Source organism: Periophthalmus magnuspinnatus, chromosome 17 (assembly GCF_009829125.3).
Source record: "Periophthalmus magnuspinnatus isolate fPerMag1 chromosome 17, fPerMag1.2.pri, whole genome shotgun sequence".
In the NCBI taxonomy this organism is placed as follows: domain Eukaryota; kingdom Metazoa; phylum Chordata; class Actinopteri; order Gobiiformes; family Gobiidae; genus Periophthalmus; species Periophthalmus magnuspinnatus.
Genome location: NC_047142.1, coordinates 3,401,535 through 3,418,871, shown reverse-complemented (window position 1 = coordinate 3,418,871; position 17,337 = coordinate 3,401,535). Strand labels below are relative to the sequence as shown.

Sequence of the window (17,337 nt, the reverse complement as noted above, 5' to 3'; positions counted from 1 at the left end):
GGAGGCAGGACGACAAGGCTCTGTGTGGGATTTCACTTTAGATTTTAAGCCTGCAGGGAAATGTGGAAGCACAACTGACAGGACGGGCGAGAGAAGTCGACTCTGTTCAGTATAACTAAGTAAAGAATGCCCCGTGTTCAGTGATGCACCAGAACAAATCCTTAAGTTAGGACACTGTTGTTTTAGTCAATCTGCGTCCTAAATCCTAAATCTCGGGCGTCTGTGTAATCCCTCAGACGTCCAGGTGCTTTTCCGGAGTGAAACTTTAAACGTAGAGTGTGTAACTTCCTCAAGATGCACGTCACCTGTAGGATTCTATGGAAATTAAAGAAATAAAACTCGACTTTTGGGAAATTTTCCGTAGATATATTTGTTTTATGCCGTAATGTGAAATATTTTGGCCACAGTTACAATATTTCCATGGAAACAAGCAGGTCAAATGAGAGTCAGGTTTGTGGAGATGCACGTCACCCGTCTGATTACATGGAAAAAAAACAAAACAATTTAAGCCCTACTTTAAGAAATTCTCTGTGGATAAATATGTTTTATGGAATACTGTGAAAGATTTTGACCACAGGAACAACATTTCCTTTGAAACAAGCAGGATTAAGCCCCTAGGACAAATGAGAGTCAGGTTTGTGGAGATGCAAGCTGCTCAGAGTAAAAATATAAGCATGTAAAGTACTTTGGATACCTTGCTACAAATCCCAAGCATAAAAATTGGTTTATAATATATATATTTTTTGGATGACCTGATAGAATATTTGAAAGAACAGAAACAAAACAGGACTTTTTTTTTCTGGAAAATGTATTTATTGTATGCGGCTTGGTAATATTATGAGACAAGTGCAATATAATTGTTAAACTTTACAAAGTCAAGTCAAAAGTTTCTTTTCAAAAACACTACACAAGGGAATCAGGAAGTTTACTTTGGATAATGTTTCGTTCAAATTTTTTGGACTCAACAGGTGCACGATCAAGTCAGGATACAGTTCCAACATGAATGACACCAGAACAACTTCAAATGAAATGTTTTCGACTTAAATTTTGCTACATTCCTCTAAACTTAAATTTAAGGAGCGTAGGAGGGTCAGTCAAGAAATACTTTATCAGCAACTTCATATCTTAATGCGAAAGTGACTAAAAGTGGGTAGTACAATAAGCTTTCAATCTTTTCAGTCCAGTCTGAGGCAACATGTTCTCCTTTAAAAAAGATTCAATGTAAAAATCACAAACACATTTACAGTGGTGGAAACATTTACAGTAGTGCTATCCAATTCAACCGAGAAAGTCAAATCCCCGTACGACAAGATTTGACTTTTTAAACTAAATCTTTGGGTGAGATGTGGAAATGAAAATCAATATCGTCTTCAAACACTTCATTGGTACAACTTTACAATATGTTGAAAAAAAGCTCTTGTGTGGGACCGAAAAATAAAGATATTGGCCAGTGCGTGTAATTCAGTTCAGTGGTGACAAGTTAAGCAACATACTACGATATAATTCAATGCGATTTTAATTTAAAGGGGTAACATAGGAACTCATTTAACCTAATGTAGGCTTAAACAATCTTTATTTGGGATCCAGCGTTTCGTTTTTAAGGGGGTTAGACAATCACAAATGCCAAAACAATTTCTTCTCATGGCAAAAAAAACAGAACTCGGAAAAGTAAATAGTCCACAAAACTCGGTAGTGCCGTTCAGTCACCACAAGTAAAAAGTCTAGCACCTCCTAGTGTGTGGGAGGCCTCTAGTCCAGCTGCTCCTGCTTTATCCTGTTTGAATTGAGCGCTCCTCGGTGACTCGTCCTCCGCAGCTCCCGCCTCAGGACGTACTCGCTGAACTGGGAGGAGTCCACGCCTCCGCCGCAAGAACCGGCGATCTCGAAGCCCCGCTGCTGCAGACGCTCTAGCACCTGGAAGGAAAGAAGGATATGTGAGTGAAGGACTTTTGGATGCAGGGAGTAAAAGTACTTCTGTAGCTGTTAGCCAAAGCTGCCAGCCGTTCGACTCAAATGTCCTCTCGAACAGCTAGAGGTGACGAAGTACATTTGACACAGGCACAGTGGTGAAATCTCTTACCACTTTCCTTTTCTTGCTAAGTTTCGAGCTAATTTACAAGCTAACTTAAGAGGTTGCGACCCCGTGTAGCCCATAATGTACAAGAATTTCAGAATCACGATACTGAAAACTGTAACAAACTAAACTGTGTGGCCAAAAAAAAAGTCGCCACCTGGATTTAACTAAGCAAACCGGTTGGGGTTGGTGCAGTTGGTCCGGTCTAGGTTCAGCAGAATGAGGTCAGCTGACACCTGAATATACTGAATGACCAGGTTATTCCATCAATGGATTTTTTTCTTCCCTGATGACACGGGGCGTATTCCAAGATGATAATGCCAGGATTCATCAGGCTCAAATTGTGACAGAGTGGATCAGGAGCATGAGACGTCATTTTCACACATGGATCGTCCACCACAGAGTCCAGACCTTAACCCCATTGAGAATCTTTGGGATGAGCTGGAGAAGCTTTGTGCAGCGGTCAGGCGGTGTGTATCTTCGTACTTTTATGCGTTTTGCAGTTACACCAGACGCTAAGAGGTCAAACCCATCCATTTCAAAGACTGGCAGTGTGATCCCGCTTTGGACCGATGCATAGCGCCATTGTATCATGTGGGCTTTTCACGAGTAGCGCGCGAGTGATGTGGCCGGACGCTTCAGTCGACCCAAGTACAGGTGCGGTTAGTGAACTCGCACCTTCTCGCCATGTGTCTATGAGTCTATGAATAATGCAACGCAAAGACTCTCTTGAGCGTCTCCGTTCATTCTCCAAACCAAATTGCATCACGTAATTATTTAACAGTTCGGTCTGTCATTGCGATTGTGTTTGAAGCTGTTGAAGCCGTCGCGTTCGTGCTGATATACTTATCCATTGGACAGGTGCAGGGGTAGATTCTTACGCTAATGAGTCCTGATGAGAACAGGTGTGAGGCCTTTTGACACTGTACACACACACACATTCAGTTTTGGGTCTGTTCAGTCATTTTACACACCACCCAGATGCTGCATAATCTCCTGGCATCTGCAGTCACCATATAATGCGATGCTTAAACATTAATGCCGGCCTCTAACCTTTTGTATACCACCGGGAGGCCAGCGAATTTGACAGTTTGTCTGGTTAGTTTTGCCCTGCCGAGTTGGAGTCTAGCATTAGAAATAGCTTTGGGACTGCTACAGCATACGGTCTGTGATGAGAATTTGGATCAGACTTTTTTATTGTGTTTTGCTACGGCTTTTCCACCCTTATTTTCATTGTTTTCTGGGTTGCGTATTGTGCGGTTGTGTGCGGTTGGAGCCTCGCAGACATCCACAGACGTAACCTGGAGGGCTGTAGGATCACATTCCATCAAAGAGCCCCCAGGGACTCGCCGGGGCTTTCTCCCCGCCATTTGGCTTGGTCTGGGCCGCTCGGCAGTCGCCCCCACCCCCCCCCTCCAAACCCTTACCAACCAACCAACCCCTTCTTTCTCCCTCTCTTTCTCTCTCTCACTCCTCTACCCCTTTCAGATCCCCTCAGGCCCAAGCCTCCGCCAAAACTACAAAGGTCCCTCTACTGCTGGCAGCTCTCCCCCCTTCCTTCTCTCTCCTTCTCTCTCTCGCAAAAAAAAAAAAAACGCCTTGCCTCCATTAGCGGCAGATACAGCATCCACCGGCGGCGAGCTTTAATATCCAAACAGGATTATGGGCCTGCCTGGGGACAACCTGCCAGGGAGTGTGCTCAGTCTCTTGCTCGCTCTCCACGACTCCCGCACACACTTTAAAAACCTCGTTGTTTGTGTGTGTTAGATTTTGACTTGCTCCGATGGAGACATAGGCCAAATCGCTGCTAAATCCCGTCTTACATGCACATTTACGTTCATTTATTCACGCGAGTCGGAGGTTTGTGTCATCAATGAATTAGCGGGGTTTCAATATGTAATCGCGTAAATGCAATATTGACACATCCCGACCGGAAAATCTGCAAGAAAATGAGACGGCTGTTTTGGTTGCCAGAGTTGTCAATCAAAAGTATGGGTTTGATTCTAAAATGGAGCATTGATTTGAACCCCGCTAAACACTCAAGGGCACCATCTTGTGTCTATTGCATCCCAAATTGCTCACTTCCTCATGTTGTCAGCCTCTTCCCCCTCGGTCCGCACATTCATGTGACGATCCACCTTGATGGAAGATTTCTCCATTTGTGAAGTGCACAATTATCGCCCTTTGAGATGGTCTATAGTGGCAACGCCCCACAGCAGCCACTATAGGAGTTTATAATCGCACTCAAGCTCCATCTGTTTTCCTCGTGGGGGTGAGTTGTAAAGATAAACAAGTTTGTACAATGTCCGAATAAAGTACGAGTACGGCGAAGTCAAAGTTGAGAACGGTACAGTGGCGTTATGGCTGGTTAAATGGCACGGTTTTTGTGAGATGAAAATGACTAAAAAAGAAGTTTCAGCAGGACGCAAATCTTCTCTCTTTCTTTTTTATGCAGCTTTACTGTATATAGTTGTATTTATACTGCTACTAATACTAATTTTGTACTGCCATGTCCCTTCTAATCAAAGGTGGGTAGAAATGGGTTGCGTTTATTTCTTTTAAAGTACTATTACCAGAGTTTTTCTTATGTAAAAGTACTTTTTCTAGAGTTAACTTAATGTAAAAGATGTGTGAAAGTTGGAAATCCTTAATGCTACAACTCGTTCATTACGTTTTATGGTTTTTGTTGGCTAATTAGCAGCACTTAGCAGCAGTCGGGGAGAGTGAAGGTATAAGGACCTCAGCGTACAGAAGTGAACCATGGATGAAAGAAAATCAATCAGTTTTGATATACATGCTATTAAAATAAACACTGACTGGCCATAAAACAAATCTCCACCTGGATTTAACTGGGGTTGCTGCAGTTGGTCCGGTCTAGGTTCAGCAGAATGAGGTCAGCTGACACCTGAATATACTGAATGACCAGGTTATTCCCTCAATGGATTTTTGGGCATATTCCAAGACGACAATGCCAGGATTCATCGAGCTCAAATTGTGACAGAGTGGATCAGGAGCATGAGACGTCATTTTCACACATGGATCGTCCACCACAGAGTCCAGACCTTAACCCCATTGAGAATCTTTGGGATGTGCTGGAGAAGCTTTGTGCAGCGTCAGACTCGACCATCATCAATGCAACATCTTGGTGAGAAATTAACGCAACACTGGATGGAAATAAATCTTGTGACGTTGCAGAAGCGAAATCGAAACAATGCCACAGCGAATGCAACCAAATATTAGAGTGTGTGACCTTTTTTTTTTTGGTGGCGACTTCTTTTTTGGCCAGGCAGTGTAGTTAAAAGTGTCAACAAGTAAGATGTCTGTGTAATCCCTCTGTCGTCCAGGTGTGATCCATAGTAAAAAAACAAAAGTTAAGTCTGTCAACTGGAGAAAAAGTTGTAGGAGTGATGCTCACCCAAGCCGCTTCTTCAGTTCTGGTCAGATTCCTGCAGGACGTTGGACACTCTTAGCCGTTTTCAGCTTCAGTGTCGTTAGCTCCTCCCTTCAGGCAGATATAAGGCAGTGTCCAGCAGTAATCTGACCAGAACTGAAGAAACGTCTTGGATGAGCTGCGAAAACGCCTTCACTCCTACAACCTTTTGTCCATTTGACGTATTTTCCTTTACTACACCAACACGTAAAAGCCTCTAAACATGCGAGTTACTTCCGAGTCCCTGCCGTACTTACCTGGACAGAGTTGAGGTGGCAGTACCCGTTGAGAGGAAAGCGGATGACATGTGTGGAGTCGTGGTTCCATCCCGCGTTGACCGAGTTGCACATGACGTCGCCGATCTCGGGGAAGACGTCTTCGATGAGGGCCTTGTCTCCGCTCAGGGTGATCCTCTCGCCCAGGTCCGGAGCCACGCGAACCACCAGACACTCGCAGGGACGACACACCCGGCTCAGCTCCTGGTCCTGCCGCCAGCGCTCCAACTCCGACAGCATGGGGTGCAGCTGGAAGTACCGCGCCTCCTCGTAAAGAAGACTGTAGTCCTGCGCAGGAGATACGGGAAGCGGTTAACGCTATGAAGACCTTATTGGAGTTGGAGCTCCCGATCTTGACAACAAATAAGTTCTATCGGGACTAAAGAGCCATTTTGAAGCTTCCAGAGAATCGGTGCAGTGTTGACTTGTTGTTGCACATAAACATTGAACATTTGACCCAAACCCACCTACTTTATATAACATTTTAGCGGCAAAACGTTTCCCAAATTCTCTTTGCTACAACGAAAGCGTAGTTTAGTTGCATTTACGGACAAAGTGTGTAGGTCAATTGAAACGTAACATATTTGCAGTATTCACCTAATGAATCCCAAGAGCTGGAACGTTACTTTTTTGTAAATAAATCACTGGTAAGACTTTTTTCCTTTTATATTTGGACATTTATAATATCACATGTTAAGCTTTTTGTCCTCCAATACAAACGAAACTACAAAATAGCTCCAGGTTTTTCAGTTCTGATACCAATTTTGATCATATCTGTTGAAATATCTGCCGATGCAACTGACATTTGTGCAGAGACTTATTTCCTCACATTAAAAAAGACAAAAGTGATTCAAGATTCAAGTGTGTTATGTTGCTGTAACTACATAACGACTTTGTATAAATAAAAGCTGAACATGGACAGACTTTCTGGACCAACTACGACAACTAAATAGTCGTGTTATATCGGTTTATTTGCCTAAACAAGATATTGGCTGAACCATTATTCAGAAGCTGCTGCCTGATCTAGCTAATTCTTACGCTTTCCTCTGTTTCTGTGCGTCATTTCCGTAGAAGAAACAGCATTTGTTTTGCATTCCTCGCTGGAACATTTACACTAGCCTGCCAGTCAAACGATGACTGAAAATGTAGATTGTACCTTGGTCCATTTGCACATAATAAGTATAATTTTTCTCAAATCCTTCTGTTGTGAACGTGGCCTCAGACTGAACCTGGGCCTGTGCTTTGTCTTTGCTTATTTTAGCTGACATACTTTACAGTGATTGAGTCGCCCTGCAGACAGTCCATCTGATAATGTGCTTATTTGTTTTCCCTCCGGGCAAGTTCAGTAATTACAACGAAAATGGCAACCAGCAATATAAAAATCCTAATATATCTCACACAATAAAACTAACGACGGATAGGACGCAAAATGCTACCAGTCCGTATGCGTTATATGAAGTTATTGTTTTGTTTATGAATATTCAAGACAAATTTCATCCGTATTTGTTCTCTGCATTTGATCCATCGTTCGACCAGTGCGTCCAGAGCAGTTTGGGTCAGTGCTGTGGGTCAGAATTACCTTAATACTTTAGTACTTTGAAACCCACTGAAACATCCAACAGTAATTCAACGGAGAAATGATGAAAATCTAGCACCACTGCCAAGGCAATTAACTATTCAAAACAAGTGATTATATCTTTTGAATGGGCAAAAGTCGTCAAACGTCATCTATAACAGCGGTCGCAAACTCAAATTAGCTGGGCGCGCGTCGCTGTTTTCAACATACATGAAGAAATATGCCAATTTTTATGGATTTTATGGATATACGTCGTTATTTGTTTGAATCTCGTGTGACGGGAGTACACAGCGTTAAAGTGTTTGGGGTTTATTGATTTGGCGGAACGTTCTACACGCGACACGGTAATGCCACACTAACATTAAGCTTTCATATTGTCCTGCGGGCCACAAAATATTGTCTCGCGGGCCGCAATTGGCCCCAGGACTGTGAGTTTGAGACTCCTGATCTATAAGAAATCATGGGTTTCTGTTTGTGGTGCTATTTTAAGGACGTTATCTGTGTAAACCCTCAGTCGTCCAGGTCTGATCCATAGCAAAAGACGAAGTTAAAATCTGTCAACTGGACAAAACGATTTGACAGATTTGACAGATTTTAACTTCGTCTTTAGCTATTTTAAGGACGGTTTACCTTTCAAAAGATCTACTCATATATATTCTGAATTGTGAATTGATATAGCAACGTTTCTAACTTTTATTAATCAAAAACCCATGAACCAACTGCTACTTTTACAATTTTTTAACAAGAGGAGTTTGGTGAATCAGTCCTATCACACGCTGGTCAATACATATTTCCTTTTTACATCTTTTTCACTTGCCGTTTACGTGTATAATATAAAAATACCTACTTTATTTGATACGCAAAAACACCAAACCACCTCGTACCAGCTAGTACTACAACCTGGCCTCCGGTGTGGACATAGCCTGAGCCTTAGCATTCATTTTGTGTGCCGACTTGAAGGAGTGCTGACTGATGGCTGATGGGACTTTGTACAGTTTTCTCAACACTCACTTTGAAGTCGTCCGGGATGAGCAGCTTGGACGTCCTGAGGAAGTTGAGGATGTAGCGGAACATGTGTCCATCCCTGTCAATGAAGTAGTGCTGCTTGAGGCTATCCAGGACTATGGGCTCTGTGCCATCAAAGAGGCGGCCGATTCTACCGGGCAGAGAGGGGAGGGAAGAGCGGGTTAGGCAATTTATCTCCGTGTTTGCATTGGACAAGTTCAAGACATTTCGGTTACGTCATCTGTTTCTTTAATCTGTTGTCTTTTACCTCAGAAAAAAAGGTGCAAAATACTAAATTTGTGAGATTGATTGCTGCTAGAGACCAACTACGCTACTTCCTGGATTGGGAATGTCTGGGAATTGTCGTATGGAGCTGGAACTCACATTTTTGAAGCAGTGCAGCCAATATATTTAAACTGTCAGCTCCGGGGTGTAAAATGTCTTTGTTTTGTACCAGCGGAATGGCAAAATGCATGGGGAACTACATAGACCATGATTCTTTGCTTCATTTCAGCACAAACCTTTATTTATTTGCGTTATTTGGTTCGATTTGAGTTTTAATATGATTCTGATTCCATTAAAATGTTTCTGTGACAACTTTAGAGAAACAAAATGCCATTAATCTGCACAAATACTTCAATAAATACATGGTAATACTTTGACATCATTGCACCTCTGCTAACTACTCGCCTATTTCATTCTATCACTTGGAGAAATCATTATTATCACGTGTCGTATTACAAATGGGAATTCATATATTGATTTAACCTCGGGCGGTTGCTCCGGCTGATGCAACTCATTCTTTTTGTTTACACTCGAGGCTATCAGGACTACTACGCTGGGCCGGGGATCCCTATAGCTTGATTAGAAGGCCGTAATGATCGTATACACCACCACGTTTCAGCCCGAGATTCTACAACTGCTTCGGTTTAAGGGATCTCATCTAATAAAAGGCAAATGTCTAATCTAGCGCTGGTGATTTCAAACGAGGAAAAGCAGAGACGTAGTGAAATAGCGAGGGTTATAAACAGGGATAACTTGAGCTACGTGGGTTTAATCCCAAGTTTTTCCCATGCTTTGAGTACTTCTTGGTACGTTTTACTAAAATATTTTGTGACAGCGCTGCCATTTTGCGTCTTGTTTGTATCGATATCGCAATATTGGCTGAGGAAATAATCGATATTGCAAGAAAATATATCGCAACAAGACAAGGTTTATTGCAACAAAAGTAAAGAAGGTAAAATTTGATGTACGATTTTCCTCATTAACGACTTGGGTTGGTCTTGGTTTAGTAAAACATAAAAGCATGAACATTTTTATTTTGTAACAACTTGTTGCGAAAAAAGTAATATCGTTATCGCAATAGAAATCGCCGTTATCCAATATATCATCTTTCTGTTATATCGTACCGCCCTAATTCCAGTTCAATTTGAGCTACTTAGGCATAATCCAAATTCATCCATGCTTTAAGTACTTTTTGGTACGTTTTACTAAAATATTTTATGACAGCGCTGCCATTTTGTGCCTTGTTTGTATCAATATCGCAATATTAGCTGAGGAAATAATCGATATCGCAAGAAATTATATCGCAACAAGACAAAGTTTGCTGGAAATAAAGTAAAAAAGGCAAAATCTGACATACGATTTTCCTCATTAAGGACTTGGGTTGGTGTCAGTTTAGTAAAACATAAAAGCATGAACATTTTTATTTTGTAACTGAATTTGTTGCGAAAAAAAGTAATAGAAATCACAGTTATCGAATATAGCTTCTTTTTGTATCGTCCAGCCCTAATTCCAGTTCAAGTTCCAGTTCAACTTGAGCTATTTAGGTGTAATCCCAGTTTATTTGAGCTTTGAAATGGCATAAAATGTAGATTACAGTAGATTAAGACTGGGTTTCATTCGGTTAAATGTTTTGTGCTCATCTCAGAGGCATTGAATGAAGTTTCTATTGGCCTTAGCAGCAAAAAAGACAAAAAAAACATGGTAAAAATGGGATATTTTGTTTGGTACGTCATAAACTGCAGCCTTTACGACCTGCGTTCATTCAAATTTCACTTCATTTGTGGTTAAACTTGCAGCTTTTATTGTTGTGCATGTATGTCACTTCCAAACAATCAGCCGACATAAAGAACAATGGCGACAGAACCGAACAGAAGCGCTAAAAACAAGCTAAACCTGAGGTGCTGTGGAGGTCAGAGCCAGCCGGGTGTCGGGCGCTCCGGGCGGGTGCCAGTCACCCTGAGGCGCCGGCCCGGAGCGACAGTACAGCCCCCCGGCCTCCAGATGGCCCCTCACCCTTTGGCCCCTTCACTGCTGCTGCGACATCTGTCAGAAAAAAGCACGTCTCTATTGTCTGTCTGCTGCACGTCTCCTGCTCGAGGTTTGTGTTTAGGTTCTTCACAAAAAGGAGATCGTGGTGGTTTACCGGGATTATCGTGAGGCTGTGGTCCTGATGTCGTTTACCAGGTTAATATGTCACATTGACCTAAATTTGAATGAGTCAATTAATGTTTTTATTTAGATTATAAGGAATTACAGACTCTGCAGTAGAAATGAGAAGGTTTGGAGTGGATTAGATGAAGATTTAGGACTGAATCTTGCCTTTTTCCATATAAATACACTTTATAAACTCCTAGTACGTTTCATATTTCACGTCAACCAAAATTTGTATTAGTCAATTAATGTTTTTATTTAGATTATAAAGAATTACAGACTCTCCAGTAGAAATGAGAGGGTTTGGAGTGGATTAGATGAAGATTTGGGACTGAATCTTGCCTTTTTCCATATAAATGCACTTTATAAACTCTTTCATATTTCAAGTCGACCAAAATTTGTATTAGTCAATTAATGTTTTTATTTAGATTATCAGGAATTACAGACTCTCCAGTAGAAATGAGAAGGTTTGGGGTAGATTAGATGAAAATTTGGGAGTGAATCTTGTGTTTACTCTGCCTTTTTCCATATAAATACACTTTATAAACTCCTAGTACGTTTCATATTTCACGTCAACCAAAATTTGTATTAGTCAATTAATGTTTTTATTTAGATTATCAGGAATTACAGACTCTGCAGTAGAAAGGAGGAGGTATGGAGCGGATTTGGGAGTGAATCTTGTGTTTCCTCCTCCTTTTTCCACATAAATTAACTTTATAGACTCCTAGCACTCCTTTTCTGTATAATTAATTGTTTTTGCATGAACTCTCGTTGCAGTCGTGCAGTTACGTGTTCGGATCATCTACTTTTGCCACGCCCCCTTTTTAGTCGACCGATCGATCCGCGGAAAATATCAAGAGTTTGGTGTTAGTGACAGCTCTGATTATCACTTATATCACATTTATAGGGTTATTCTGGGGATGTTTACACTCACGGCTGGATTATTTTGTGATTAGATTAGCGATAGACACGTTTGGAAAGTAGGATTCTGTTCATAGCGTAAACAACGTTGTAAATAACTCCAGGAGGGTTAACATTTGAGAAAAGAGTGAAATATGAGCTGGTAAACTAATACAAGACTCCTGCATTTCTAGAGTATGTTTGTTGAGGTCTAAACTACAGCTAAAAAAAGATTTGTTTATAAAAAGACAAGAGGATTTTCTATTATCAAAATAACTGCATTGTTTATGATTTGAAAATTGTGCCAAATCAAATTGCGTTTTTAGTTTGATTGTGACATGCTGAAATTAAAATGATTATTTCTGTCAACACATCACGATTAAAAATGTCTCCAGGTAACACGATAAAGCAGGGCTGTCCAAACTACGGCCCTGGAGCCAAATGCGGCCCTCAGACCAATTTTTGTCGGTCCTCGTGCCTCGTCGTAAACTGGCCCAATTGATCAGGAAGTATTTTTACTACAAACTGAAAAGATTCTCCCTCTATAACCTGAATAACATGACGTTTCATTGTGACACAGACCTCAAAATAACCTTCCAAGTCGTATTAAACGTACTGTGTTAAATGTTGGCACAAAGCATCATGGTCTATGTAGTTCAATCTGCTTTTATAATAACAAGGCCTGGATCACAACATCATAATATTGCAACATATCTGCATAAAACAAACGCTTTCGTAACATTTGCCGTCTTACCGTGACTCTGGGAACTTGGTTAAAGTGGCCAGGCTGCTGGTGTACATGTGACCGCCCACGTCGATGTGCACAGGGGCGTTGGACTTGGTGAGCTGTGCCGGCGTGGGGATGCCCTGGTTACTCAGAGGGGACACTGGCGACCGCGTGATCATGGGCCGAGACATGCTGGAGCGATTATCCTGCCAAAACGAGCCAAAAGCAAACGTTAAATGGACAGCAGTGCGTAAGTTCAATGTTAAACGCTGCAGATGCTAACAAATGAGATGTGGAAGAGGCTATGCTAGTGTGAAATGGACAGGGATTGGTTTTGTTAACATGGCTGGCTTGGTAATTTTAGAAAAGTAGTTATTTTTACTAGGGAAAAGCAAATAAATTGAAAATATTGATAGAACATGATACTGTACAGTTCGAATCTCTCTTTAATTACAATTTCTATACATGAATGAATAAACAAGTACCAGTAAGCAGAATTCATGTCGTAACGGTGCGGATAGGACCAAAGGATGCAGACCAGAGCAGTTTTAACAGTGTTTATTTACAGCGGTGAAAATGCAGTCTTTAAACAGGTCACAAGAGCAGGTACAGGAACCGGGGAGCGGGAGACGGGTCAGGCGGGTGCGGTGCAGGTAGAGGCGGGCAGGACAGGACCAGGACGGGGATAGAAGCAGGTGCGGTACCAGGGCGGGCGGAGCAGACGAAGACCAGAGCGGGGAGCGGGTGACAAACCAGAGACCAGGACCGGACAGGAGACGGGACGAGCAGGAGACGAGACGAGCAGGAGACGAGACGAGCAGGAGACGAGACGAGCCGGAGACGAGACGAGCAGGAGACGATACCGGGACTGGAACGTGACGGCAGGAGCTGGGCGAGTGGAGGCAGGAATCTGGAGGGTGCATAAATCCAAATGAGCATTTGCAGGAAGGTACCAAATAACAAAGCTTAGCTAGAAACATTCACGTTTTACACGCGGACGGTCTGGCACCGAGTGTAGACTGCCAAGCCTTCTTGTACTCAGCAGCAGGTGGTGGTGATTAGGCTGATGCACCCCAGGTGTGCACGGGAGGAGTCAGGCACTCCACCCAGCTCCAGACACACAGGTAGGGGAGGGGGAGAGAGCACGGGAGGACAGGGAAAACTGACATCATGACAGTACCCCCCCCCTAAGGTCCACCTCCTGGTGGACCCCCAGGCTTGTCAGGATGAGCGCGGTGAAAGTCTCTCACCATGTCGGGGTCCAGAATGCGTGCCCTGGGCACCCAGGATCGCTCCTCCGGACCGTAACCCTCCCAATCGACGAGGTACTGGAGGCCCCTACCACGGCGACGAACGTCAATCAGGCGGCGGACGGTGAACGCCGGGTGGCCGTCAATGACTCGGGCGGGCGGTGGGGGATCGGCCGGAGGGCACAGGTCGCTGGTCCGGACTGGTTTAATCTGGGAGACGTGAAAGGTCGGATGAATCCGGAGAGACGGGGGTAACTGGAGGCGCACCGCCGATGGATTTATGATCCTCATGATCTTAAACGGTCCCAGGAATCGGGGGGACAGCTTACGGGAGTCCGTCTTCAGCGGGACCGTCTTGGCGGAGAGCCAAACCATCTGGCCAGGTTGGTATACGGGCGCCGGGACACGGTGGCGATCGGCCGTCGCCTTAGTGCGCGCTCCAGCCCGAAGAAGGGCCGCCCTGGCCTTCTTCCAGATCCGGCGACAGCGCTGGAGATGGCGCTGAACAGACGGGACGGCGAGGTCCCTCTCCTCCGTGGGAAAGAGAGGGGGTTGATATCCCAGCGATGCCTCGAAGGGGGACATACCAGTGGCGGAACTCACGAGGGAGTTGTGAGCGTACTCTATCCAGGGTAGGTGAGTACTCCAGGTCGCGGGGTTGGCGGAGGCGGTGCACCGTAGGGCCGACTCCAGGTCTTGGTTGGCCCGCTCCGTCTGCCCATTAGATTGTGGATGGAACCCGGACGTGAGGCTAACCGTGGCCCCCAAACTGTCGCAGAAAGACCGCCATACCTGAGAGGTGAATTGGGTCCCTCTGTCGGACACGATGTCCACCGGGATGCCGTGGAGTCGGAAGACATGACTGGTCAGCTGGTCGGCAGTTTCTTTGGCTGTGGGGAGCTTAGGCAGGGCAACGAAATGGGCGGCCTTGGAGAAGCGGTCCACAATGGTGAGAACCACCGTGTTCCCCTGGGAAGGGGGAAGGCCCGTCACGAAGTCCAAGGCGATGTGGGACCAAGGGCGACGAGGAACTGGGAGAGGATGCAAGAGACCAGAAGGGGGTGAGTGGGAGGCCTTGGCCCGAGCACATACCTGGCAGGCGGCGACATAAGCCCGGGTGTCTGTGTCCATCGTGGGCCACCAGAAGCGTCTCCTGAGGAGGGAGAGAGAGCGACCGGCACCAGGATGGCAGGCGAAACGGGAGGCATGGACCCACTGGAGCACCTGAGACCGGACAGAATCGGGAACAAACAGTTTATCTGGAGGGCCGTTACCTGGGTCGGGGTCGTTGGTCTGGGCCTCTCGGACGGTGTCCTCGATATCCCAATGGACCGCGGCCACCACACACGAGGAGGGGATAATTGTTTCTGCGGTGACCGGGCTATCCTCCAGGGCGAACTGGCGGGAGAGGGCATCTGGTTTGACGTTCCGAGATCCGGGGCGGTAGGTGAGGAGAAAGTTGAAGCGGCTGAAGAAGAGGGACCAACGAGCTTGACGGGGATTGAGGCGCCTGGCGGACTGGATGTACTCCAAGTTTTTATGGTCGGTCCAGACGATGAATGGTTGCTCCGCCCCTTCGAGCCAGTGGCGCCACTCCTCCAAGGCCAGCTTTACGGCAAGGAGCTCCCGATCCCCCACATCATAATTGACCTCGGCCGAGGACAATCGCCGGGAAAAGAAGGCGCAGGGACAGAGGCGGTTGTGGGGGTCGAACCTCTGCGAAAGCACGGCCCCTACTCCCGAGTCGGAGGCGTCGACCTCCACGATGAATTGCCGTGAAGGGTCGGGCTGGTGCAGGATGGGAGCGGAGGTAAATAGTCTCTTAAGCTTCTCGAAGGCTGTCTGCGCCTCAGGAGACCAGGCAAACGGCAAAGCAGGAGAGGTGAGTTTAGTTAAGGGCGAGATAACCCTACTAAAATCCCGGATGAAACGTCTATAAAAATTGGCAAAGCCGATAAATCTCTGGAGCTGTCTCCGGCTGGTAGGAACGGGCCACTCAGTGACAGCCTGGATCTTTTCAGGGTCAGCTCTTACTTGGCCCCGCCCCACAATGAAGCCCAAAAAGCTGACCTCCTCTGCGTGAAACTCGCATTTCTCAGCTTTCACGAACAGTTTATTCTCGAGGAGGCGCTGGAGAACCTGGCGAACGTGCTGATGATGCTCCTGGTGGGACCGCGAGAAAATCAAGATGTCATCCAAGTAAACAAAGACGAATCGGTTAAGGAAATCACGGAGCACATCGTTGATGAGGGCTTGGAATACGGCAGGGGCGTTGGTGAGACCGAAGGGCATAACCAAGTATTCGAAATGTCCCAGGGGTGTCTTGAAGGCCGTCTTCCATTCGTCTCCCTCCCTGATGCGCACCAGGTGGTACGCATTCCGCAAATCCAACTTTGAGAAGATGGTCGCACCGTGGAGGGGCGTAAATGCCGAGTCCAGTAAGGGAAGCGGGTATTTATTCTTTACAGTTATATTGTTCAGACCCCGGTAATCAATGCAAGGCCGCAGGGATTTGTCCTTCTTAGCCACAAAGAAGAACCCCGCTCCCACGGGTGAAGTGGACGGGCGGATGATTCCGGCAGCCAGGGACCCACGGATATAGTCCTCCATTGACTCGCGTTCAGGTTTAGACAGGTTATATAGCCTGCTAGATGGTAGTGGGGCACCCGGCAGGAGGTCAATGGCGCAGTCATATGGACGGTGGGGCGGTAAAGAGAGGGCCTTGCTCTTGCTAAAAACCTCCCCCAGGTCGTGATATTCAGCAGGCACCGAGGACAGATTGGGGGTGTCTGGGGACGGATCAGCGACAGGAACGGACCTCCCGGCCGGAGGGAGGGCGGACCGAAGGCACTTGGCGTGGCAATCGGGACTCCAGCCCGAAACTCCGCCCCTGGCCCAATCGAAAACAGGGTTGTGGGCGCGTAGCCAGGGGTAACCAAGGACCAGAGGAGAAGCGGAGGAGGACAGGACATGAAACTGACGGTTCTCTTGGTGGTTGCCGGACAGAATCACGGTGACAGGTTCTGTGATGTGAGTGATGTGCCCCAGAAAACGTCCATTGAGCCCCTGGGCATTTAAGGGGCGTTCGAGGGGCTCCAGGTAGACCCCGAGCTGCTCCGCGACTTGGGCATCAATAAAGTCCCTCTCAGCCCCGGAGTCGATAAGGGCGGAAACGCATAAGGTCTCTGTGCGAACGCACAGGGTGGCGCTGAGCCGCAGTCTATTGGAAGAGTCCAGGATGTGTTGCTCGCCCACCAGTACTCCCAGTGCTACTGGTGGGCCCCCCCTTTTGGCCGAACTGGGCAAGTGACCACATAATGTCCGCGCTCACCGCAGTAGAGGCAAGCCCCGGCCAGACGACGCCTCCGTTGACGCTCCTCGGCCGACACAAGGGTCCTGTCGAGTTGCATGGGCTCATCCGGCGGGGGCGGGGCAGCGCGTGGCTCCGGCGGGACCGGTGACCGGCGTCTCTCTCGGCGACGAGCCCGTAGGCGGTTGTCTATACGGTGAGTGAGGGAGATGAGGGTCCGCAGGTCGGGGGGTTCGTCCCGGGAAACCAATTCATCTTTCAAAGTCTCGTTCAGGCCCCGCACAAACACAGCCCGCAGCGCGCTGTCCGTCCAGTCCAGCTCCGCCGCATGTGTCCAGAATTCAATGGAATAAT

The 17,337-nt window shown here is 46.1% G+C and overlaps 1 protein-coding gene across 2 annotated transcripts in view; it reads right to left on the bottom strand.

The window, feature by feature from the left end:
• Positions 1-799: 799 nt before the first annotated feature.
• The window catches only part of LOC117385697 (BTB/POZ domain-containing protein KCTD1), a 32,350-nt gene continuing 15,812 nt past the window's right edge, over positions 800-17,337 (bottom strand). For both annotated transcript variants that reach the window (XM_033983007.2, XM_033983006.2), the window contains exons 2-5: positions 12,451-12,629; positions 8,367-8,511; positions 5,762-6,067; positions 800-1,914 (exon numbers count right to left, since the gene is read on the bottom strand). In XM_033983007.2, coding sequence (XP_033838898.1) covers positions 1,750-1,914; positions 5,762-6,067; positions 8,367-8,511; positions 12,451-12,629 — 795 coding nt within the window. In that variant the 3' untranslated portion in view covers positions 800-1,749. The remainder of the gene's footprint in view (positions 1,915-5,761; positions 6,068-8,366; positions 8,512-12,450; positions 12,630-17,337) is intronic.